The sequence below is a fragment of the Lithobates pipiens genome, unplaced genomic scaffold (assembly GCF_037356315.1).
Source record: "Lithobates pipiens isolate NorthernLeopardFrog02 unplaced genomic scaffold, aLitPip1_a1.2 Scaffold_13, whole genome shotgun sequence".
Classification (NCBI taxonomy): Eukaryota; Metazoa; Chordata; class Amphibia; order Anura; family Ranidae; genus Lithobates; species Lithobates pipiens.
Window position 1 is genome coordinate 124,700,586 of NW_027507718.1, and position 24,199 is coordinate 124,724,784.

General features: G+C 47.0%; 1 protein-coding gene across 3 annotated transcripts in view; it reads right to left on the reverse strand.

Moving 5' to 3' along the window:
* The window catches only part of CPAMD8 (C3 and PZP like alpha-2-macroglobulin domain containing 8), a 356,744-nt gene that overhangs the window by 240,566 nt on the left and 91,979 nt on the right, over nucleotides 1-24,199 (reverse strand). For all 3 annotated transcript variants that reach the window (XM_077475516.1, XM_077475515.1, XM_077475514.1), the window contains exons 11-13: nucleotides 13,845-14,072; nucleotides 2,052-2,222; nucleotides 1,802-1,930 (exon numbers count right to left, since the gene is read on the reverse strand). In XM_077475516.1, the coding sequence (XP_077331642.1) occupies nucleotides 1,802-1,930; nucleotides 2,052-2,222; nucleotides 13,845-14,072 (528 nt within the window). The remainder of the gene's footprint in view (nucleotides 1-1,801; nucleotides 1,931-2,051; nucleotides 2,223-13,844; nucleotides 14,073-24,199) is intronic.

Genomic DNA, 24,199 nt, shown 5'->3' on the forward strand with positions numbered 1-24,199 from the left:
TGAGCGCCACACGAATTTTGACGCGAACGGACCAAGAGTTCGGATTTCGCCGAACGGATGAACAGCCAATGTTCGAGTCGAACGTACATTCGACTCGAACACGAAGCTCATCCCTAGTGGGGGGTCAGCATTTAACACCTCCTGTCAAGAACTACCTGGATATTTGTGTGTGTTGTCAGGGATTAAAGGCTACTGAAGGCACCTTTGTATTACACCTAGCAGACGTGTTTCAAATCTTCAACATTCTGAAAATAGGTCTTCCTAGGACCCTTTTCATTTCATATCAAAGGTAGTTTGATAAATCTGCTGCATGCACCGCAGCCCTACATGCATAATATCTCTGCTGCTCAAAGACAAATAATAAAATGACCATGAAAAGAGTGGACCATATAATATAGTATACAGTGCCATGAAAAAGTAATCATACCCCTTGAAATTTTCCACATTTTGCCATGTTACAATCAAAAACGCAAATGTATTTTATTAGGATTTTATGTGATAGACCAACACAAAGTGTCACAAAATTGTGAAGTGGAAGGAAAATTATAAATGGTTTTCAGAATTTTTAAAAAATAAATATCTGTAAAGTGTGGCATGCATTTATATTCAGCCCCATTTACTCTGATACCCCTAACTAAAATCTAGCGGAACCAATTGCCTTCAGAAGTCACCTAATTAGTAAATAGAGTCCACCTGTGAGTAATTTAATCGCTGTTCTGTGTTAGAGAACCTTAGTGAACAGCATCATGAAGGCCAAGGAACACACCAGACAGGTCAGAGATAATGTTGTGGAGAAGTCTCCCAAGTTTTGAACATCTCACGGAGTGCTGTTCAATCCATCATCCCAAAATGTGAAGCCATGTGGGGGACACAGCAAACATCTGACCAAAATTGAACTTTTTGGTCTAAAAGCAAAACGCTATTTGTGGCGGAAAACTAATACTGCACATCACCCTAAACACACCATCCCCACCGTGAAAAATGTTGGTCGCAGCATCAGGTTGTGGGGATGCTTTTCTTCAGCATGGACAGGGAAGCTGGTCAGAGTTGATGGAAAGATGGATGGAGCCAAATAAGGGCAATCTTAAAAGAATTCTGTTAGAGTCTGCAAAAGACTTGCGACTGGGGTGGAGGTTCACCTTTCAGCAGGACAATGACCCTAAACATACCGCCAAAACTACAATGGAATGTTTTAGATCAAAGCACATTCATGTCTAAGAATGACCCAGTCAAAGTCCAGACCTAAATCCAATTGAGAATCTGTGACAAGACTTGAAAATTACTGTTCACAGATGCTCTTCATCCAATCTGACAGAGCATGAGCTATTTTGCAAAGAAGAATGAGCAAAAATGTCACTCTCTGGATGTGCACAGCTGGTAGAGACATCCCCAAAATACTTGCAGCTGTAATTGCAGGGAAAGGTGGTTCTACAAAGTACTGACTCAATAAAATCCATTTACGGTTTTGGTTGTAACATGACAAAATGTGGAAACTTTCCAGGGGTATGATTACTTTTATAAGGCACTGTACAGTATTTCTAACCAACCCAGATATCAAGTAGGCCACACAGTAGTATTTACCGAGGGCTTTTTGTGTTGTAGGTTTAGTGCCCACAATTAATTAAGTGTTCATGCTAAAATTGCCAAGTAGTCCTGTATCTAGTGACATACTGGCACTTTACTAGATCCAGAGTTCTTTTCCTAATAGAGATGCTATTCTTAATAGTACACAGCATATTTTTATAAAACTTGCTATGCAGACACATCAGAAAAAATAATCTTCTATACTCCCAGTACTCACCTGTAATGGCTTTTCTAGAGGCTGAATCAGTAGATGGCATTTGCTTGGAGAATACCAGCTACTTATGGACAAGTAGTTGGGCAAATATTGATCTCCTGTAGATTTCCCATCAATGGCTATTACTTTAGACTTTGAAACAGATCAGACACATAAAAAAAAAAAGAAGAACAGAATATCTTTTATACACTAAACACGTAGACTACCAAAGAGTGATGGGTAAGCCTTAAATATACAATGCTATCAAACTCACCTCCAGCCACACATACTGAGCAGCTGTTGGTATAGACGGTATCTGAAACTCTACCAGTCCATTCTGAGATACAAGCTCAGTAGTGTACACATTGTCTTTGGGGGCAAGTTCGGCTTTGATTCTTACAGTCACTCCATCTGCAGGGCTTCCATCTGGATAGGTGACCTCAACCTAATATCCAATGAGATAGATTGTAATCAAGAGCAGTGCATGACAATTTGTTAGATACTTTTCACATTAAGATTTTTCACTGTTAAAATGTATTTCAAAATATACACATAAAAAAGTAGCCAGTTCAGGTCCTCTGTATTTAAAAATCTACTATAATACTTAAACTTCCATTGGACTGGTCAGGTATTTTGTCTGGTTATAGTGCTGCCAACAATTCAAAAATACATTGTAGGTCAGCCCACGATAACCCCTCCTACATGCCTAAGTTTTGTATCAAGCAGTATCAAGAGTATGATCAAAAACACAGAGGGTTGGTAACTGTGTCCCTCAATGGACACCAAGAAAAGGATTTTACAAATTCTATTATTTTCTTTCTTGTCCATTGAAGGACACAAAAAGTCATATACTCTTGGGACAATCCAAAAGCAGTCCAACTGTGGTGTGGGCAAACAACCACTGACAGGCTCAGTGTAAATAATAAATGAGGACTGCTTGGAGATCAAGAGCCACTCAAGGAACTAATGACTAAAGTTGGCACTAGCAGAACCCTTGTAAGGTGGCTGATAACCTGACCAGCAGGAGATGGGGAACAATGCCTGATGTCCAAGGACCAAGAAGATTGGTTACCTAACCAGAGACGAATGGACACATATGGTAACGACACCAAACAGTCAAAAAGCATGAAGCTGGTCAACATGATCCAACCAGAAGAGTGGAGCAAACTCGAACTTGAGCTGTGATAAATAGGAAGAGTGGGAATTTATTCATAAAAACCGATTGACTATGCCCCTGGAGAAGGAAAGCCAGAACCAGTCTAATGAAATAAGGTCCTAAGCCCTAGCTCACCTAATCCCATAAGGGCTAAGGCAGGGGTCCTCAAACTATGGCCCTCCAGTTGTTCAGGAACTACAATTCCCATCATGCCTAGTCAAGTCTGTGAATGTCAGAATTTTTTTTTTTTTTTTTTTTTTTTTTTAAATTTAAAAGATGTTTATTGAAACCAAGACAATACATATATCAAATTGCTCTCACGTAGGAGAGACAGCAGTAAGGCACGTAGTAAACAACAAAAGACAATATGCCAAAGGACAATGAAAAGGGGGATGATGGCGCCCGCGAACCAAAACTACAAGAATACTGGTCAAAAATGCGGGGCACATGTGAATTGGGGGGGAGCGAGTGATGCACACGGGAGTCCCCAGCTAAAAAGAAGTCCAGGGAAGGGGGAGAGGGGAACGGTTTCAGTGGTAAAGGGAGAATTCAATTTCTTTTGGGGAGCCCGGCTTCCAGACACCCCACATGGGCTCAGACTGTGCCCGGAGCTCTGAGCCCCCCAAACCCCTAACCCCCTAGGACTACCGCGTGCATCAAACCTGACATAGAACAACTTAACAAGAATAATGTCAACCAAACGAACTCAGGGACTGAAAACGTAGTAAAAAATGCGATCCGACTCTGGACCCTCCAAACAAGAAACAATGGGAGGGGCCAGAGTAGGGAAGGCCCTATGGGCCACAAGATAACAGTGTCTATGCAGGCCAAAAGGTAGGTCAATCTTGCTCAGTCCAGGCTCCAAACTTGTGCCGCATATCCAACACCTCCCGACGAAAGATTTCGAGGGGAGGGACGGAGTAGAGAGAAGAAGAAAGACAGGACAGAAACAGAGGGGACAGAATAGGGAAAGGGAGAAGGGAAAGGAATGGGTAGGGGAGGTACCCGTGCCAGGGGGAGCTCCTAGGGGAAGGCAGGGATCTCGTTGTGATACAGGTTGTCAAAAATACGCCCTGTTCTAGGGCTAGAGGAGAACCCCCACGTAGCGAGCCCAGGGATTCCAGATTTTCTTGAATTTTTTATATTTATCAATGATGAGACTGGAGGTCTTTTCCTGGAACATAATCCAGGAGATTTTCTGTTTAGCTGCTGGGTACGAGACCTTTGGGGACTTCCAAGCCCGGGCTATGGTCATCTTGGCACTAATCAAAATGTAGTGGATCAAACATTGTTGGTATTTAGAAGTATTAGGGATTGGCTGGTTCAGGAGCGCTATAGCAGGGGTTTGGGGGGCTGCAACGTCAGTGACCTTGCGGATCAGAGAGAAGATTTTGTTCCAGTAGCTTCTTACCCGGGGACACTCCCATAGGATATGGAGAAGGGAGCCCATGTGGCCACAGCCTCGAAAACATAAAGGCGAGGTCTGTGGGTAGAATTTAGCCAGGCGGGTTGGGACCAGATACCATCTAGTGAGGACCTTAACGTCTGCCTCAATGAGGGAGACATTAAGGATCCCTGTGAAGGCTCTTGAAAAATAGGAGTGCCAAGTGTCCATGTCCCACTCTAAGTCAAGGTCTCGCTCCCAGCTTAGCATATAACTGGATTTCTCCGAGGGGGTAGACAGAGCTGTGTAGATCAGGGAGATTCCCCCCTTCATGTCCATGGCTGAGACACACCACTGTTCATAAGGAGTGACCTCAAGGCGATCTGAGTTGGTGTGTAGGAGAGAGCGTAAAAAGTGATTTATCTGATAAAAATGGAACTGCTCCGTGGGGGGCATGGCAAGTTGGGAGATGCATTGCTTTAAGGTGACGGGACCATTCATATTAAAGAAGTGCCCAATCCTATATAGGCCTTTGTCCAGCCACCATCGAAAAGCTTTAACGTTTAAACCGGGGGGGAAGGCAGGATTATTAAAGATATGGGCCAGGGGGTGCCAGCTGGAAGTAACCTTGTTCATCTTATGTAGGGTGTCACAAAGTGCGAAGGAATGGGAGAGAGTAGGGGACATGATCGGGGGTCTGCTTTTTGAGGGGCGCCAAAGGAGAAAGTCAATGGTGAAGTTGGGAATTGCCTGTCTCTCCATCTCGATCCAATCCGGTTTGGATCCTCTCGAGTATACAGTCGAAATTTGGTTCAGGTGAGCAGCTTGATAGTACCAGCGAAGATTGGGTAAGCCCAAGCCCCCTTTCCGTCTGGGGCGGAATAGAGTGTTCTTGGGGAGCCTATGGGTGGAGGACCCCCAAATAAATCGGTTAACGGACAATTGGAGGGATCGGATATGAGATTGGGGGACCAGAATAGGGAGCGAACGGAATAGGTAAAGAATCCTAGGGAGAAGGGTCATCTTGACTGCGTTCACCCTTCCGAACCATGATAATTTGTGGAGGGACCATTGATCTAAATCCGTCTTAAGCTTCTTAAACATAGGGGGGTAATTATGTTTGTAGAGTTGGTCAAATTTTGGGGTGAGGTGAACTCCAAGGTAGGGAATGGAGGAGGTGCTCCAGGAGAAGGGGAAACGTTCTGTTAGTAGATCTACTGTGGCTTGGGGGGAGGAGATATTAAGGGCTAAGGACTTAGACATATTAACCTGTAGCCCTGAGGCGTGTCCAAAGTGGAGAAGAAGTTGGAGGATATTGGGAGTAGAAACAAGGGGGTTGGTAACGAAAAGGAGGACATCATCGGCGAATAACGCACACTTATGTACGGATTGGCCGCATCGAACTCCATGAATGTCTGGGTGATTCCTGATAGCGATCGCAAGCGATTCCACGCCTATGGCAAAGAGGAGGGGGGATAGGGGACAACCCTGTCTGGTGCCTTTGGAGATCGGGAACGGGTCAGAGAGGTGTCCCTGGAGTCTGACTTGAGCCCTGGGCTGTGAGTATAAGGAACTCAGGAGAGTCCTGAAAGGAGAACCGAAGCCCCAGTGCTCAAGGGTACGGAATAAGAAGGGCCAAGTGATAGTGTCAAATGCTTTCTGTAAGTCAAGCGAAAGGAGGAAGCCCTCCTGTGGGGGGCTCCCGTCCCATCGAGCCTGGAGGACAGAGATAATGTCTACAGCTCTCCTTATTTGGTCTGGGCCCTGTCTCCCCGGGATAAAGCCTACCTGGTCTTTGTGGACATAGGAACTTATAAAAGAGCCCAACCTGTTCGAGAGAATTTTTGTCATTATTTTGAGGTCGTTGTTGATCAAGGAGATGGGTCTGTAGTTGCTCACTAGGCTCTGGTCCTTGCCAGGTTTAGGTATGACAGATATGTATGCGAGGTTGGAAGCTGGGTCTACGGGTGAGTTTTGGCCTAGGGAGTTAAAGAATCGGGTCAGGAAGGGGGAGAGGGTTTCCGAAAAGGTTTTATAATAACAATTGGAAAATCCGTCAGGGCCGGGGGCAGAATTTTTTTTCAGGGACTTGATCACCTCGCTTACCTCCTCCTCAGAAAAAGGGGCATCCATGATGGATCGGTGGCTAGCAGAGATTTTGGGGAAGGGGATGCTGTTAAAAAAGGAGTCGATTGTTTGGTCGTTATCTGGGTTAGGGCCAGAGTAGAGGTCAGAATAAAATTTGTGGAAGGCCTCAAGTATTTGTTTGGGGTTTTGGGTCAGAGAGCCAGAAAGGGATTTGATTTTGGGTAAGGCTCTTACTCTATACTTCGGGGAGAGTTTGGCCGCAAGATGGGGGCCAAATTTGTCAGAGTTAAGGTAGAATCTACCGCTTACCCACCGCAGATGCTGTTCCGCGTTGGAGGTAAGAGCTGTATTAAGTGCAAGCCTAGCTGCGTCGAGGCGCGCGAGAGATGGAAGGGAGGGGTTAGCTTTGTGGGCCTGGCTAATGGAGCGGAATTCTTTCTCAAGTTTTACGATGTCTATTCGTTTCTCTCGCTTTAGGCGTGAAGAGAGTTGTATGATTTTACCCCTCATGACCGCCTTGTGGGCTTCCCAAAGAGTACCAGGAGAGGTATCATCGGTGTCATTGTGACGGAAATAATCCTTCAATTCATGTTCAAGCATAGTGCGGTGAGCTGTATTGGATAGGAGAGAGTCCCCAAGGCGCCATTGAGGGGTGCTTGCTTTGTTCAACAGACCTGAAAGCGTTACTGAAACTAGGGAATGATCAGACCAGGGGACCTCGCATATGGTGGCCTGAGAGGCCAAAGATATGTCCGAGGAATGTAGGAAGATATGGTCGATGCGAGCATAAGTGTTGTGTGGAGCAGAGAAGTGAGTGTAATCCCTAGTCGTGGGGTGCAGCTCCCTCCAGGCATCAATCATGCCCATCGAGTGGAGGAGTCGTGCGATAGTGAGGCTCTGCTTGGGCGGTCTTTTGAGGATGGTTTTGTGGAGGGATGATTTATCCAAAAGGAGGTCGAAGGCGACATTTGAGTCGCCTCCTAGGACCACTTTACCTTCTATGTGAGGAGCGAGGGAAGTTAACATTGAGGAGAAAAAACGAGTCTGGCCCTTGTTAGGAGCATAGTATGAGATGAAGGTGAACAAGGTCCCATTCACATGGCCTTTGACAAGAAGGTATCTCCCCTCACTGTCTCTGATTATATGGGAAAGGGTGAAAGGGATATGTTTAGAAATGAGAATGGCCACTCCTCGCTTCTTTTCCTCAGCGCTAGCAAGATAAAAGGTGGGGTAATTGCGATGTAAAAAAGTGGGATTAAAACTTTTGGGGAAGTGGGTCTCCTGTAGTAGCATAATGTCAAGTTTTCTCGAGTGATAGCTGTGAAAGGCTTTGCGTCTCTTCATTGGGGAATTCAGACCCTGCGTATTGTGCGTCCCTATCCGGAGGGATTGGAGCGTGGGGAGGTCATCAGCCATGGACATGAGGGTAGAGGAGCAAAAAAAACCAGAAGGGTCTCACCTGATCCAGTAGAGAGGATTTCATTGGAGACAGCAGGAGGGATCGATCCCGGTGTCGCTTGGAAGACGGGTGTGGAGCTCCCCTTGGAGGTACCTGAAGGAAGAGGGAAAAGGGGGCGAGAAAAAGGAGGAAAAGCCAGAAAGGGAGAAGAGAGAGAGAAAAGTGAGAAAAGAGCAGGTCCAGGAAAGAAACTATCCTGGGCTGCATGTCAGCAGGGCTGGGCGGCCAGCACCTGCTCCGGTTCCCTAGACAAAATAGGGAACGGTATAAAGGCATCCCTACGGTGGGATGAAAGCCTGGTGGCATCCCGAGGGGAAATAAGGAGCCCTCGAGATAACAACAGGGGGAGCGGCAAAGAGTACCGCTCCGGCCGTTAGGCATTATACATTTCAAAATAGCAGTGGGACCACCAGGGGTCCGATCCACTTAGGTGAACCATCAAACCAATAGGGTTAATTAGACAGGCTCAAACAGACAATCTATAATGATAAGAGAGATAATGACATAGTTAAAAAAAAAAAAAAAAAAAAAAAAAAAAAAAAGGGTGAAAAAAATGTTCGAAAATAGTTCAAAAAAAGAAAAAAAGGGTCCCAAAAAAGGGGGGGGGGGAGGGGGACCTGTCTGGGTGTATAAGTGGATCATTGTTGACAAAAAAGAGAAAAATCCGGCCTAGGCAGAGGAATAGGACCGTTCCCAGCAGGGAACACTGGCCGAGGGATTCATCTTGGGGGGATGGAGTCACGGTATCTCTTCGACTTTTGTTTCATCCACATCGGGGGGAGCGGGCTGGTCGGAGGGGGCCTCTTAGAGGAGCTGGAACGGGTTTCCATCTGGTCATGATCGACATCCTGGGAGATGAGACCAAGCTGGAGAAGTAGGCGTTCGCCATTTTGGAAGTTTGTGAAGCTGTAGGATTTCTCCTTGTACTGGAATTGCAGGCGAAAGGGGAAGGCCCATCTGTATTTGATGAATTTCTGGGAGAGGACTTCCAGGAGCGGTTTGAGGGATCTCCTCTTCTGGATAGTAGCCGGGGAAATATCAGCAAAAATCTGGATTTTATTGCCGTTCAAAAGTATGTCTTCTCTATTACGCGAACGCTTCATGATTTCCTCCTTGACCCCATAAAAGTGGGGCTTGACAACAATATCCCTGGGGAGGCCATCTTGACGAGGGGCTTGAAGGGCTCTGTGCGCCCTATCCAATTCTAGCCTGTGGTCTGGGATATCAGGGATAAGGTCTTTAATCACGGCTTTGACTGTGTCCTGCACATCTAAAGTGGATTCGGGGATGCCTCTGATACGAAAATTGTATCGTCTGCTTCTGTTTTCCAAATCTTCTAATTTGGACTGGGCAGTTTCAAGTTGATCCTGAAGCGATTGTATACACAGAGTGTTCTGGTTAGTGCGTGCATTAGAGTCATCAACCGCCTGTTCAATAGCATCTATCCTGGCCCCAAGGCTCTGTATATCTGCTTTAATGGATGTAGTAATCTGTGCAGCGTTTTGAGCAAGGCCTGCTGCCAGCATGTCAGAAAAGCTATTGAGAAGCTGTGCCATGTCAGGAGAGTGAATAGCCTGCATGATAGGGGCCTGTGGGGAAGCTAGTATACTGCCCGGTGTGTTACTGAGGGGGGAGAAAGGCGTCCCGTTCTGGAGTCTGCTTAGGAGGGATTCAGTAGATGCCGGGGATGAGAAGGGATGTTGGCCATTACTCACAAGAGGAAGAGGAGTCAGCGGAGGTTCTGCCTCGATGGGGCCTGCAGCGGTGCCGCTGCCTGGATTCAACGCGGCCGCCATCTTGGAAGGCTCAGGGGGAACCAGGCCAAAGTTAAGATGCCGGTTAACGTCCCTCTTGGGAAGCCCCTGCGACATACGGGAGGTGTCTCTGCCGTGTCCGGAGTGCGTGGATAGTCTCGCTGGGAGTTTTCGCTGTCAGATGCGCGGTCTGTATGCCTTAGACGGCCGGAGCGGAGCGGAGCTCCCGGTTAGCGTGGCGATCCGGAAGTCCCGCGCATGCGCACTCCGTGAATGTCAGAATTTTACAATGCCTCATGGGATGTGTAGTTCTGCAACAGCTGGAGGGCCGTAGTTTGAAGATCCCTGGGCTAAGGAGACCAAAAACTACATCTATCAGGGAAGGAACTTGATCATGGCTTAGGTCAACAAACACCTCCAAGGAGTGTGAAAACCCAGGGAAAAGGTTCAGTTGGTCAGCCTGACCAATAGAATTAGGTAAATAGGAAATTCCCTAAAAGGGTTGGGAGAAAATGGGAGGCTAACCTTTTCATTGCAAGATGGCAAGGTAGACTGCAAGCTGACATTTTTTAAATGCCATTTTAACACACCCATCAGCAAGGAATCGACCTTGGGGTGAAGCCCTAAGAAAAAAAACGTATTGAAAATTCTACCAACCGTGGAACTCAATGAGTCACAGGCCTAGAGCAGCACCTTAATCGTTAGATCCCATAATAAATCAGGGTCAGTGTAGCGAGAAGACCTATCAGACCTATCAGGACGGATCTGTATAAATGTATTACTCTGCGTATCACTCTGCCTGTTTTGCATTTGAGCCTTTGAACAAGACAGCAGTATACACAAATTTCCTGATTATTTTCTGAACCTTCTTTAACCTCTTGGCGACGCATCACCATCATTATACTGCGGCAGGTCCGCTCTCCTGTACAAACTGCTATAGGTGTACATCGGTCTGTGTAGGGAAGCTAGCGGGCGCACGTGGCGGGAGCATGCCTGAGGGTCTCGCTGACTTGATGTCCGCCAGCGACCAGTGATTGCGCTGTACAGAGGCAGAATGGGGAACTACCTATGAAAACAAGGCAATTTTCCGTTCTGCCTAGTGACATGTCAGCAATCCTTTGTCCCAGTCATCGGGAACAGCGCATAGGTAGCCCATCCCCCCTACAGTTAGAACACACCCAGACAACACAGTTAACCCCTTGATCCTAGTGTTAACACCTTCCCTGCCAGTGATATTTATACAGTAATTAGTGGCTATTTTTAACTCTGATTGATCTATAAAAGTCACTGTTCCCAAAAAAGTGTCAAAAGTGTCCGATCTGTCCACCGCAATCCAGCAAAAAATTGCAAAAAGCCATTACTAGTAAAAAAAAATAATAATAATAATAATAAAAATGCCCTAAATCTATTCCCCATTTTGTAGACACTATAACTTTTATGCAAACCGGTCAATATACGCTTATTGAGATTTTTTTTTTACCAAAAAATATGTAGAAGAATACATATTGGCCTAAATTTTTTTTTTTTAATTTGGGGATATTTATTATAGCAAAAGGGAAAAAATATTGTTATTAAAAGTCCCATTTCATGGAGGAAATCCTATCTTTGATACCTTTATGACATAATGATATGGCCAATAGAGTAAAGTAGAACCAGCATAAGGAAGTTCACCAGAGAGTCTGGGAAACAAACAGCCAAGATCTGGTGCACAAATCCCATGGAGTCATTGGACCATTCCCTGCTACAAGAAACGAGCTTTCAAAGCATACAGATTGCTCAGGAAATCATTAAAGTATTACAAAAACCCAAGACCCTCCATTCACTATATCTGGTCTCCCACAGTACACAGATCATGGAAATGCAATTATTTTAGTACCGTATATACTCGAGTATAAGCCGAGATTTTCAGCCTCTTTTTTGAGGCTGAAAGTGCCCCCTCGGCTTATACTCGAGTCACCGCTGTCTGACTGCTCGATCAGCGTATCGAGCAGACAGACGGCGGACATTAAAATTCAAAAGCCGCGCCTCCTTCTCCGCCTCCGCCTGTGATAGGCGGAACACTGAATTTCCCAGCAGTCAGTGTTCCGCCTATCACGGACATCCGTTCATTCTCATACTACGGACGAGTATGAGAGGATGTCCGTGATAGGCGGAACACAGGCTGCTGGGAAATTGAGTGTTCCGCCTATCACAGGCGGAGGACGGAGGCGCAGCTTTTGAATCGTAGAATGGCCGCCGAGAAGAGCGGCGATCCATCGGCACGACGCGGGACGGAGGAGGCACGGGACGGAGGAGGCACGGGACACCGGAAGGCACGGGACACCGGAAGGCACGGGACAGAGGAGGCACGGGACAGAGGAGGCTCGGGACGACGGCGGCTCGGGACGGAGGCTTGGGACACAGGTAGGCTGGACACACACACAAGGCTGCACGGACACACACACACACACACACACACACACACACAGGGATGGATGGATGGATGGATGGATACACACACACACACACACACACACAGGGATGGATGGATGGATGAATACACACACACACACACACACACACACAGGGATGGATGGATACACACACAGGGATGGATGGACGGACACACAGGGATGGATGGATGGATGGATGGATGGATGGACACACACACAGGGATGGATGGACGGACACACACACAGGGATGGACGGACACACAGGGATGGACAGCCATGTCTCACCCTCGGCTTATACACGAGTCAATAAGTTTTCCAGTTTTTTGGGGGTAAATTGGGGGCCTCGGCTTATATTCGGGTCGGCCTATACTCGAGTATATACGGTAAATATAAACTGCTAAATACCTTTTCTTATCAGCAATATATAGCAGCATTGTGACTTCTATCAGAGTACAGGCGAGCACTGGTTAAAGCTTGTAGGAGGAATTTTCATTCACCCCTGACTGTTCTGTGAGGCCACTGTCCTGACCCTCTGTCTGGACAGTGCTGATTGACACTGTGCTGATCACATGCACCCTCCCAAAAGAAAACTCTCTAGCAATACACACCAAACTGAGCATGTGCAGAGTGCCCCCAAGGCTCTGTACTATCAGGAGATGAATTAGGGACTATGGAAGAAGGGGAGGATCAGAGCAGACCTTTGCAGCTGTAAGAGCTCTGAAAGACCTGAGATTGGAGATAATGGGTTGATCCTCTAAACGCAGGGTAGAGTATGAGCTGGGGTCAACCTTTGGAGTGGGACCATACCCTCTGTGTCTAGATACAGACATGATGCGGTAAGGCAACTAAGCTCAGGGTATAAGGCAAGGCCTCAGGTACTCACAAAATCCAGACAGCTGGCAGCCAGTGCAGGCTGGGTGGACAATGATCACTGTAGGTGGGCAGAAGAACAGAGCAGAGATTGGAGTTCCATGTAGCTCTTTGCAAAGCATGAACAGCAGCTGTTAGAGTCTACCTCACATTTGTTAGCATTCTGTCCCTCAGAGTTAACCTCATCTGCAAAGATACCAACATAGAGCAGGAATTTAAAAGGTGTTCATTGGTTCAAATAATAAGGTGGCTCCTGGTACTCAGCCCAATCAGCCTAAGCAAAAGGCACTTTCAGGGTAGCCCCACTGCATCCAGTCCAGCAGTCCTCCAGATAGCTTCAATAGTAGAAACCAACTGAAGCAGTGATGTAGTGAAGAATCTTCAATAAAGAATAAATGCTAGCAAAAAAATGGTTAGACTTTTCCTAGAAGAGCTTTTGAACGATATCCTCCTAGAACACTAGCAAAACCTGGATGCATGCCAGTTGTAGGAAGGGTTATCCTGGGCAGGCCTACAATTTTTTTAATTGATATATGCGCACTAAACAATCATATATAGACTGTTGTATAGCATGCACCATCTTTACCTTTACCCTATTGAAAACTATTTAGAGGAAGATTTTAAATTGTGAAATTAATATCTGCTATTGTCATCTTAAAATTTTGGGGGAACCATTTCAAGTCAGCAAAACTAAGAACACAAGCAAAGACACAATTAAAACGTTTGTGTTAATAATCATCTCTGCTATCTACTCTACCTGGCAAATGAGTGTAGAAGATTTGTTCCTACATGCAGCACTAACACTCGATCTCGAAAAAACTCAAGAAATGAGAAGCCCCATCTCTAAACTGATGAGTTATCATTTTAGGTACATCAGAAAAGTTAATCAGAAAAGGTGTTCATGTGCATTTTGTTGTTACTTACTTTTCCTTGATAAGGCAAGCCTGGCTTGAACTGTTTGCGAGTATCCTTGCTATATTTGATATCGATCAACTGTTTTTGGACTAGGGTGGTGTCATCAAAAGTAACCTGCTTGCTGCCATCTACAGCTGTTAAAGTGGCCCATATGTTGACTGTCCCGCGAAAATGCTCTGAGAAATCTATTGGCATCATATCTTTGGCACAGATGTCAAACATTCCTGATCCATAAATCTGCAGTATAGAAAGAAATCACCATGTAAATATTTATTTATGCGACACAAAATTCAACTGCAATTACTAAGTGTTTCAGAACAAAAGACTCCTTCGGGGTACTCTCACGTTAGGATCCAAGAATTTTTTGCCATCCCAACCTTTAAAAAACTGGCACTTTACTGGTCAGAAATATTGTGCATTTACAAAGGGTACCTCCACATATCCATCTTGTGCAGGGAGCATCTTCTAAACCTCCCTGCTCACCAGAAATCTCTGTAAGCATAGCATCTACGTGCAGATGTCTAATAGAATAGATTTAAATTGTATTTTGAGAAAATGCATTACTGATATTTTTTGTGCATTTTTTGTGATTTTGCTGTGTTTGTCTTACATGTTCTTGCTTATTGTACATAATGTGTGCTGAAAAACAGTAAACACATGTGGTCTCTAATGTATACTGCTGCAGTAAAATTCACAAGTTTTCTGTAACATACTGACTGCAGCACAAAGATAAAAATAGGCCTGATTGGTTTGTGTGATAGTTCCATGGTTGCTATCATCTCCCTGTAGTAAATAATGCATTATACCACTGGAAAACGCATAAATGTAAATGCAGCTCAGCCCCTCTGGGGTAGCCATTAGAGAATGTAACTCAGGCCCCATCTAGCTACAGGCCCCATTCGATTGTGCATTCTTCAAAGCTTTTAATCCCAACACAGTCACTGATTTCAGCAAACCTATACTAAACCAAAGCAAAAATTAGTTTGTATTTTTTGGATTGTCTTAAAAGTGGTTGTAAACCTCAGGCATGAAATATGAACAGAGCATATCCCTCTATAGCAGTGATGGCAAACTTTGACACCCCAGATGTTTTGGAACTACATTTACCATGATGCTCATGCACTCTGCAGTGTAGATGAGCATCATGGGGAATGTAGTTCCAAAACATCTGGGGTGCCAAGGTTCGTCATCACTACTCTATAGTGTGTACTTGTCTCAATTAAGAGCACTGTGTCATTTTTGTCTGCTGCTTCTTTCCTCTGCTATCAGCATGAGTCACTTCTGACAAGTTTTCCTGACACAGAGAAAAATGGCGACAGGGGAGGGAGCTCCAGCATACGGCTTGTGATTGACATCCTCGGCTATGTTCCCCTGTGATTAAGGGGGGCGTAACTTCCCTCCAATCAGCTCTCACTCAGAGCTCTCTCCTCTGAGCTCTGCAGAGTGTAACTTCAGCCCTCCATCCCCTGTTTTACTTCAATGGGTACATGGGAGGGTTTACAACCATTTTAAGTGCTTATAAGCTAAAAACTGCTGTAAAAACGTCAAACAAAAGTGTTTTTGCCTGTGTTTAGCAGGGTTTACCCTAGTGTGTAAGCTATGTTTAGTAGCTGCAGTGTTAAGCAGCAGGCCTACCAGCATCCTTAACAACCAGTGAATAGCTGGTCGTTAAAGAGCAGGCAAGGAAGCCAGCCGCTGCGTCCTTAACAACGGATGAGTTATCGGCTGTCAGCGGGCTTCCCTGCTGACAACTGAATGGAAAAAAAAACATTGAAATAAAAAAGGGTGGAAAAAACCAGGGGCCCCCAGATCCCATCCCTATGTGAATGAGTATGGATTATATTTTACCGCTACTCGTTCACCAAAAAATAAAGTGTCAAAAAGAAATAAAAACACACTTTTTGACAATTCCTTTATTAAAAATAAAAAAACAATGTTGCCCGATGTAGATCCATCTTTGTTTTTCAGAACAAGGCCTTACTGTGTTCGATAGAAAGCTTTATAACTTCCTGGTATGTAGATTTCGGACATAAGAGCCAGCAAGACACAGGCGCAAGTTTACCAGCTGACCACATTAGCATACACTCTTCACCCATCAACTCGATTTGCGTGGCATCTGTGCATTCCTCCACAAGTGCATTTGCCTGGCTTGTCAATGTTAGCTACCACAGCTGCTATGTTTGCACAACATCTCCAGCATCCCTGCAGACAGACCCAGGCCGCATGCTAAACTCCCTGAGGCTGCATGCGGCCCGTCGGTTGGAAACCTCTGATGTAGTACAAGGGCCTGCCTGACTGGATACACAGTGAATGGATATATAGGTGGGTCCTCCTATTCCATAGTTTTGGTAAATCTAAAGGAAATAGTACAGAGACTGTACAATCAGATTGTATATGGTGTGTGGCCACCTTTATACACCTAAAATTAACTAGTCACATTTTCAGTGTCATTAATTGTTAATGGCATCGTGGAAGCAAACATGGACTTTCAATTAGAAAGTGCAGGAAGATTCAATGGACTGTGAGTGCTGAAACTGATTACCGTGCTCGTAGTCCATCGAAACTACAAGCTCGTCCTCTGAGATGGCAGATGGGACTTGTCATTTACTCATTCACAGATCTCGGTGAAAATTTTAAATGAGAAAGTGGCTGTCACTTCAGGGGGTTGGAGAGGGATGCTTAGGAACATATTCCTAAAAGTGAACTTAGCCGTTAAATTGGAAAAAAAAAGCTTTTAATCCTGGGTACTACCTTGGTCACTAAAAAGCGCTTTGAAAATATCTTTTAGTTGGATGTCAAGAACCTTTTTTTTGATTCAGATACTTGAGGATTGTGCAAAGCTATATTTAATTCTAAAGTAAATATTTCTGATGGCCCCCCTTTACACAGCTGTATCGATCAGGTCCACCTGTCAGTATTTCAGGTGGACCCGATTGTAAGGTCCATTCAGCCCCATGGCCAGGCGGGTATAAATGGACTTGTGTCCTTTTGCACCCACCTACCTCTGTGTTCAATCGGGTCCATGGAAGGGGAACTGTCCTCTTCCATTTAGGCATGGCGTTTAGGAGAATAGACGGATGTAAATGGAAGTCCATTTACCCCTGGATGTGCATAATGCAAAAGTTTAATCCGTGTCCACTTTATAAATGCTGAGCGGACTTGGATGTGTCATCTACCTGCTCTGCTCTGATAAGCAAGGGATCTGTAAGCTGATCCCTTGCTGATCAGAATGCAATCCACGAGGGGGAACATGCGAGGCTCTTCAAGATGGTGGACGTGTGATCCATGAGCTCGGCTCTCCATGACCCCTGTACCGCTACATCGGCTTCCATCCGCCACGGGGGTAAGACACATAGACCCCTAAAGTCTCCTAGCACCCCATGGTAAAGATCGGGGACCAACGCCTTTACTACCGGAAGCCGCTAGCGCCGTGGCCTCTAGTCATGACCGCTACCTCACTAGGCCTCAATCCCCGGTCTCAATTATACAAGGAGACCCGGAGGAGTACATAAGCACCCTGGTGGCGGATGACAACTCCCAGCAAACCTTTCCTCCACACATCCCCTCACCCTCCCAGTCCGTTTTAATCCCTGAATTGCTCGATGTCAAACTACAGGCCCTAGCACAGCAGCTTACAAAGGGAAAAGCCCAGGAGATAGGGAAGATTTCCAGGGAACTCAGAGGGGAATTTGACCAGCTTGGTGGTCACATGGCAACTTTAGAAACCAAGTTTGATGAGACATTACAATATATTCAGGCCCTGGAAGAGGAAAATGCCTCTCTTAAAAATGAAATGTCCCTGCTACATCTTCAGCAAGAAGACCTAGAAAATAGGCAGAGGCGCCAAAATCTCAGGTCCCGCGGGGTCTTAGAGAACGTGGCTGACAACAACATCAGACCATACTTAGGCCTTTTCAACCATCTTGCCCCTGACATAGTGTACATAGACTGGCGCCTTGACCAGGCCCACAGGTCCCTGGACCCCAAAGCTCCTGTAGGTGCCAGGCCGCGAGACATAGTGGTATGGTTCCACTATTACGAAAGTAAAGACGCGTTGACCCTGGCTACCCACAACCGATCCCACTTTGACTATAAAGGGGACAGAATTCAAATATTCAGAAATCTCTCCCCAATCACCCTGGCCAAAAGACACTCACTTTGTCCCATCACCTCTCACCTTCAACTACATAAGATCCCTTACTTCTGGGGCTTCCCGTTTCGCCTCAGTGCAACAAAATATGGAGCCCAACATACACTTCGAGATCTGGAAGAAGAAGATTCCTTCCTCAAAAACCTGGGCCTAACAGCATTGCCAGATTATGAAGGGCAACCAATGCTTACCAACCCTGACATCCTTCAGCTCTATTATCAATCTGGACCCCGGTGCAAGGAAAAAATTGGATTTTTTGTACTCACCGTAAAATCCTTTTCTCTGCAATTTACCGACCGACACAGCTCCTCTCTTAGCCATTGGGTTGTTATGCCGACCACTAGGAGAATACTAGGCATTACTTGTTATGGAACACTCAGAACTTTCCAGTTCCGCCCAGGGGGCGGTCCCTTGGGCAACAACCCTCCAGCCTGCCATGCAGTCATCAGTACATCAACAAGCAGTATAACGTAAAGATAAAGGATTTTACTGTAAAAAAAATCCTATTTTCTCTTATATTCACGACCAACACAGCTCCTCTATTAGCCACTGGGACGTCCCCAAGCAGTGCCAAACGAGGGGTGGGAAAAAAGCATAGAAAACTTCATCCACCATGGCAAGTGGGAGCTAGTGAAACTTTACCCACAAAAAACAACAGTGTGTGTAGAAATCCACCACAAAAACATGGTACCCTCAACAAGAGTGACTACCCACAACCGCACCAAAACTGCGGAATGTAACGCAACAGCGCATTAACTTAACGGTACTGCATTTTTATTGAAAAACCAGGAAAAAAGAAAATATATTGCATATTCAATTGCAACTATACGGCCGCCTGCAAAACGTTGCGGCCAAAACAGGCATCGGCCGATGCACTGAAGTCAACCTTGTAGAATTTGGTAAATGTGTGGACAGACGACCAGGTCGCCACTTTACACATCTGAGCGACAGACGCTTGGTGTCGGAAGGCCCAAGACGTTCCAATTGCCCTTGTGGAGTGGGCCGTGACCGGAAAGGGGGGCACCTGTCCCTTCAAGGCGTAGGCTTGCACTACATCCTGGAAATGGTGGCCGACGAAACCGCCATGCCTTTCTTCCGACCAGCCACTGAAACAAACAGTGAGTCTGACTTCCAAAAGGGAGCAGTGGCAGACAAATACACCTTTAGCGCCTGAACCACGTCCAGAGCATGAAGGGCCACTTCCTTAGGGTGTTTCGGCTTAGGACATAGAGATGGTAATACAATGTCCTCATTGATATGAAAAGCCGAGACCACTTTTGGCAGAAAAGACGGTTGCGGACGCAACACCACCTTATCCTTGTGGATAACCAGATAAGGTGACAAGACAAGGCCGCCAGTTCCGAAACCCTCCTGGCCGATGTAATGGCCACTAGAAAGACCACTTTCTGGGAAAGAGTCAACAAGGGAACTTGGGACCCCCTAAACAAAAAAGCTCACTAGAGAGTGGGATGCCAGGGGTTGCTGAAAAAAGACAGCCAAGGCTGATATTTGCCCCTTAATGGTTCTTAACGCCAATTTCTGGTCTACTCCTTGCTGAAGAAACAGCATGATTCTGGATATAGAAAAGGAGCACGGATGCCATCCTTTCTCCTCACACATGGAGACGCAAGCCTTACAGGTACAATGATATATCTTCAGAAAAGAAGATTTCCGTGCCCTCAACATAATTGGGATCACCAAGTCTGACAGACCCCGGTTCCTCAACACCTGGCTCTCAATAGCCATGCCGTTAAAGCCAGTGATGGTAAAGCAGGATGGAGAATCGGACCTTGAGACAGAAGGTTCTCTCGTATTGGCAGTCACCATGGGGAGTCTGCCACCGGGCACACTAGGTCTGCGTACCAAGGTCGCTGAGGCCAATCTGGGGCAACCAGAATCCCTGGGATCCCCTCGACTTCCACTCTGCGGAGCAGACGTGGTAACAATTTCAGTGGAGGAAAGGCGTAGATCAGCTGGTACTGATCCCACGGAGCCACCAGCGCATCTGACGCGTCTGCCCACAGATCTCTTGTCCTGGACACAAATCTCGGCACCTTCCGATTGAGACGGGAGGCCAGAAGATCCACGTCTGGTGTGCCCCATTTCAGGCACAGTAGCCTGAACACTTCCGGATGCAACGCCCATTCTCCTGGGTCCAGCATCTGGCGACTCAGATAGTCCGCCTGCCAGTTCTCCACTGCCGGGATGTAAATGGCCGACAGGGCCGGTACGTGTCGCTCTGCCCACCGAAGTATGTGAGCGACCTCCTGTGCGGCGGCTGAGTTTCTTGTTCCTCCTTGGTGATTGCCATAGCCGTGGCGTTTGCTGACTGAATCCTGATCGGACGCCCCTGTAGTCTCATCGACCATGTGGAGAGGCACAGCCCGATTGCTCTGAGCTCAAGCAGATTGATCGGCAACTTGGATTCTTCTGCCGACCAGAGGCCCTGAGCCGACTGAACCTCCATTGCTTCACCCCAGCCGGATAGGCTGGCGTCCGTTGTGATGATGATCGCCACATCCTCCTCTAATTCTGAGGCGGAAGATGCCCTCAGGAGGAGATCGTCTAGGTATTCCACGATCGCGATCTTACGTTGCCGCAGCAACGCCAAAACTGGAGCCAATACCTTGGTAAAGACTCGAGGGGCTGATGCCAGACCAAAAGGAAGAGCCAGAAACTGGTACTGGGCTTCTGCAAATCGCAGAAACTTTTGATGCTGAAGGCATATGGATGAGTGCAGGTACGCATCCTGAATATCTAAGGACGCCAGGGAGTCCCCTTGATGGAGTGCAGCGACTACTGAGCGAACAGATTGCATTCTGAACCTCTGCACTTTCACAAAGTGATTGAGGGGTTTTAGGTTCAAGATTGGACGTACCCCTTTCTTCTTGGGAACTACAAACAGATTTGAGTAGAATCCCTGGAAATGTTCCGATTCCGGAACCGGTACAATCACCCCGTGACTCAGCAGATCCCTTACTGCATCCAAGCCGAGCCGGGGATATGGATATGCTGGAGGGGAAAAATCGGAAAAAGCCGTTTGTGAGCGGAAAAAGAGGGCCCTTGCCTACGGCGTGGCTCCTTAGCCTTCCTGGCCTGTGGGAGTAGGGTACTCTAACCACCGGTGGCATTTTTAATAATGTCATCCAACGAGGTTCCGAAAAGCCGGTCGCCAAGGAAGGGAAGGTCTGTCAGGGCTTTCTGAGATGCCTGGTCAGCAGACCAGCATTTTAACCAAATCAGGCACCTCAGCACCACTGCTGACACTGAAGCCCTGGATAACAGAGGAAGAGTATCCAGGGCCGCGTCACAAACGTACCTAAGGCCTTGCACTAGTTGGTCTGCTAGTTCCACGCAGACAGGAAAAGCCTGTTGCTCTACCAATTCGCGGTGCAACAGTTTTGCCCACTCAGTTAGTGTCTGCGACACAAGTGCGGATGCCAGTACAGGTCGCATGGCGGACCCCACCACCGTAAACAAGGAACGAGCCACTGCCTCGGCCTTCCTGTCCATGGGATCCTTAAATGCAGGAGTTCCCTCTACCGGGATTGTAGTTACTTTATTTAACCTGGATACTGGGGGGTCCACGACCGGAGGAGCCGACCACTTCTTTAGAAGGCTCTCCTCAAAGGGGTAATGCACTGCCATGGATTTGGGGACCGAAAAGGTCTGTTGCGGGCAACCCCATTCCTTGTAAATGAACTTGTCAAAATAAGTCAGATACGGGAACACCTTAGGTGAACGGGCTGGCTTACGGGACCCAAAAGGGATCACTACATCAGCAGAGGGATCTGCTGGCTCCTGAATCTTCAGGGTATCATGCACAGCTGTGATAAGTGCTCCAACAAGCGCTTTGTCACGCATGGACCCGGACGGGGACTCATCCTCACTGTCCGAACGGTCCTGGTCAGCGTCGTCTGACAAGACAGAGCAGGGGTCACCAGCCTCAGCGGGGCCCGAATCTGTGTCAGAGCTCTCCCCAGAGGACGGTGGGGCGGGGGCGCTTTTCTGCACCCTTTTGCCCATGTACCGCCTCCATCTTGGCAACAAACTAATTGAGGACCGCCATCAGGGTGTCCAGGGGCACTGCGCAGTCAGCAGGTGACCCGGTTGCAATTGCCTGGATTTCGGGGGAAGAAACACCAGTTTCTGAAGCCATGCTGACCCTACCCTGTCTGCCACCCAAAGGGGACTTAGGACAGTGACAGTCCCACCCTCCTTACTGCTGCTGGCTGAGGGGCTCTTTCCCACAGCACTCACCACCCTGAGGGGTTCTGCGCTATCCAGCAGGTAGTGCCTGTAGTCTCTGTTGGCTCCCAGGTGCAGAGGAAACAGTGCTGTGCCAATGGAAGCAGCTGCAAATGGCGCTGAAACTGCTCTGAAGTGTGCTCAGGCTTCAAGAAAATGGCCGCCCAGCAAAGGAGCACATTATGCCGCTAGAGAACACTGAAAAACACATTCAGGCTTCAAGAAAATGGCCACTGGCATCCTGTGTAGGGATAATCACAAGGAAAATGGCCGCCGAAGCCCAGGAGAGCATGCTTTCCATTGCCCACACCTAAGATGGCCGCCGAACGCCAAAGCCATGAGGGACAGGGAGAAACAATAGTGGTGAGTACAGCGCTGCACAGGACACCAGCATAGCCTCATAGACACCTTCCAGGGACATGAAAAACAGGACCCAGGACTCAGCCAGCCAGCGCCACCCCCCCAGGTGAGAGCCCCCCCGGAGAGCCCCTGCACAGACAAACACACACCGCTCAGCAGCATCCCCCAGGGAGGGGGAGGGGAAAGGGAGAGAAGAGAGGGAGGTGAGGGACCCCCGAATTGACCTCCCAGGGAATGCCCAGCTGCTCAGCCCCACCGAGGCATGGAGAGCTGTACTTACCAGTCCTGCAGAGCTGGGAGACATTCCATTACAGACCTACCCACTGATTAGTACAGGGTGGCTGCTGGCCCGGCACACTGTGACGCAGACATCAGTAGCCTGGTCATATGTGTGCCCCGGAGCATAAAAGCTCACCAAACACCTCTGGAGCTGAGGTTTCGTCGTGGCCTGCCTAGTGCGGAGTTGCAACCTGCACACGCTCGATGGCTGGACTGGGGAGACTACAAGGATAAGAGTATCCAGCCTGTCATCCAGCCGGCTGTTGATAGTAGATCACAGGATCAATCATCTTGCGCAAAAAGTCAAGTGTCTGCAGAAAAAAAAAAACACGGACCGATGGGCCCATAGGGTTCCTAGGTCCTTCTCCTTCACTAGGCAAAATAAAACTGATGACTGCATGGCAGGCTGGAGGGTTGTTGCCCAAGGGACCGCCCCCTGGGCGGAACTGGAAAGTTCTGAGTGTTACATAACAAGTAATGTCTAGTATTCTCCTAGTGGTGGGCATAACAATCCAATGGCTAAGAGAGGAGCTGTGTCGGTCCGTGAATATAAGAGAAAAATGAATGGGCCTACTCCACTCCCCAACATCCCTGGTGATGTCCCTGCTTCAGCGTATATTTGAACACCCCCTTCTGCTGGATCCGGTACACCGCCTTCTAGGTCTCCCCTTCTTTGAACTAGGAAAGCTTTGAACAAATTATCCTCCTATATTTTGCTGGCCACCAAGCGAGTTATCCCAATCTGTTGATGTCCCCCTCCCCCCATCTCAGGACCAATTTCTACAGGTTATCACCGAAATACGCAGAATGGAACACATGACAGCCCAGGTAGATGATGCAGTGGTCAGATTTGATAAAGTTTGGGATCTGTGGGATAAATCTGAGTTCAGTATCACACCCTAAATCCAACCTGATACACACATACCCATCCAACATCTCAGTCCCTCATCTTTTAGTCCTCAACTTCTCCTAGGTTATAGCCCTCTGATCTCGCTCTTTAGTATTCCCTTTTATAGAGTTACATATCTTGTACTAGATCTGTTTGTTGTTATTAGATCTAATATTGATTCTTTTAAATTTCATTGTGCTTGATGTGCTTTTTGTCTGCATTTCTCAATTTCTGTACCATGTTTTATATTCAATAAAAAACACAATTTAAAAAACAAATAATTAAATCCGCCCCATGTGAAAGAGTCTTTAAAAAGGAACTGGTCAAATACATTGCAAGCATACCAGCTTTGAGGAACTATGTTCGCTTCCATAAACTCCCAAACACCTCCTTTCCTCCTTATATAACCTACTACAGACTTTAACACAAGATCAACTA